Here is a 758-nt window from a genome sequence, read left to right on the forward strand (position 1 = left end):
GCCGGCGCTCGGAACGCTTCGGAGGTGGCGCCCGGGGCCGGAGGTGCGGAGCGCCGTCCTTTCCCCGCGGCTTCCGAAGAGCGGCGGCGGCATGACTTCGGCGGCGGTGGAGATTTTGGGGCTGGGACTGGGCATCCTGGGCTGGGTGGGCGTGATCCTGGCCTGCGGGCTGCCCATGTGGCAGGTGTCAGCCTTCATCGACGTGAACATCGTGGTGGCGCAGACCATCTGGGAAGGGCTGTGGATGAACTGCGTGGTGCAGAGCACGGGGCAGATGCAGTGCAAGGTGTACGATTCCATCCTGGCGCTGCGGCCCGAGGTGCAGGCGGGCCGGGCGCTCACGGTCATCGTGGCGCTGCTGGGGCTGGTGGCGCTCATGGTGACCGTGGTGGGCGCGCAGTGCACCAACTGCATCCGGCCCGGCAAGATGAAGTCCCGCATCGTGATCGCCGGAGGCACCATCTACATCCTCTGCGGGGGTCCTGGTCCTCGTCCCGCTCTGCTGGTTCGCCAACATCGTCATCAGCGACTTCTACGACCCCTCCGTGCCGCCGTCCCAGAAGCGGGAGATGGGGGCCGCGCTGTACATCGGCTGGGCGGCCACGGCCCTGCTGCTGTTCGGGGGCTGCCTCATCTGCTGCTGCTCCTGCTCGCAGCGCGACGAGACCTCCTTCCCCGTCAAGTACTCGGCGCCGCGGCGGCCCACTTCCAACGGCGAGTACGACAAGAAGAACTACGTGTGAGCGGGGCCGCCCGGC

The 758-nt window shown here is 68.6% G+C and overlaps 1 protein-coding gene across 1 annotated transcript; it reads left to right on the plus strand.

The window, feature by feature from the left end:
- The first annotated feature begins 6 nt into the window (after nucleotides 1-6).
- Nucleotides 7-752, plus strand: CLDN5 (claudin 5). The gene is given in 2 exon segments (XM_010727908.3): nucleotides 7-475; nucleotides 477-752. Coding segments are annotated over 2 exon segments (651 nt in total). The 5' UTR covers nucleotides 7-91; the 3' UTR covers nucleotides 744-752.
- The last annotated feature ends 6 nt before the right edge of the window (nucleotides 753-758 follow it).

The sequence above is a fragment of the Meleagris gallopavo genome, unplaced genomic scaffold, assembly GCF_000146605.3.
Source record: "Meleagris gallopavo isolate NT-WF06-2002-E0010 breed Aviagen turkey brand Nicholas breeding stock unplaced genomic scaffold, Turkey_5.1 ChrUn_random_7180001950076, whole genome shotgun sequence".
Classification (NCBI taxonomy): Eukaryota; Metazoa; Chordata; class Aves; order Galliformes; family Phasianidae; genus Meleagris; species Meleagris gallopavo.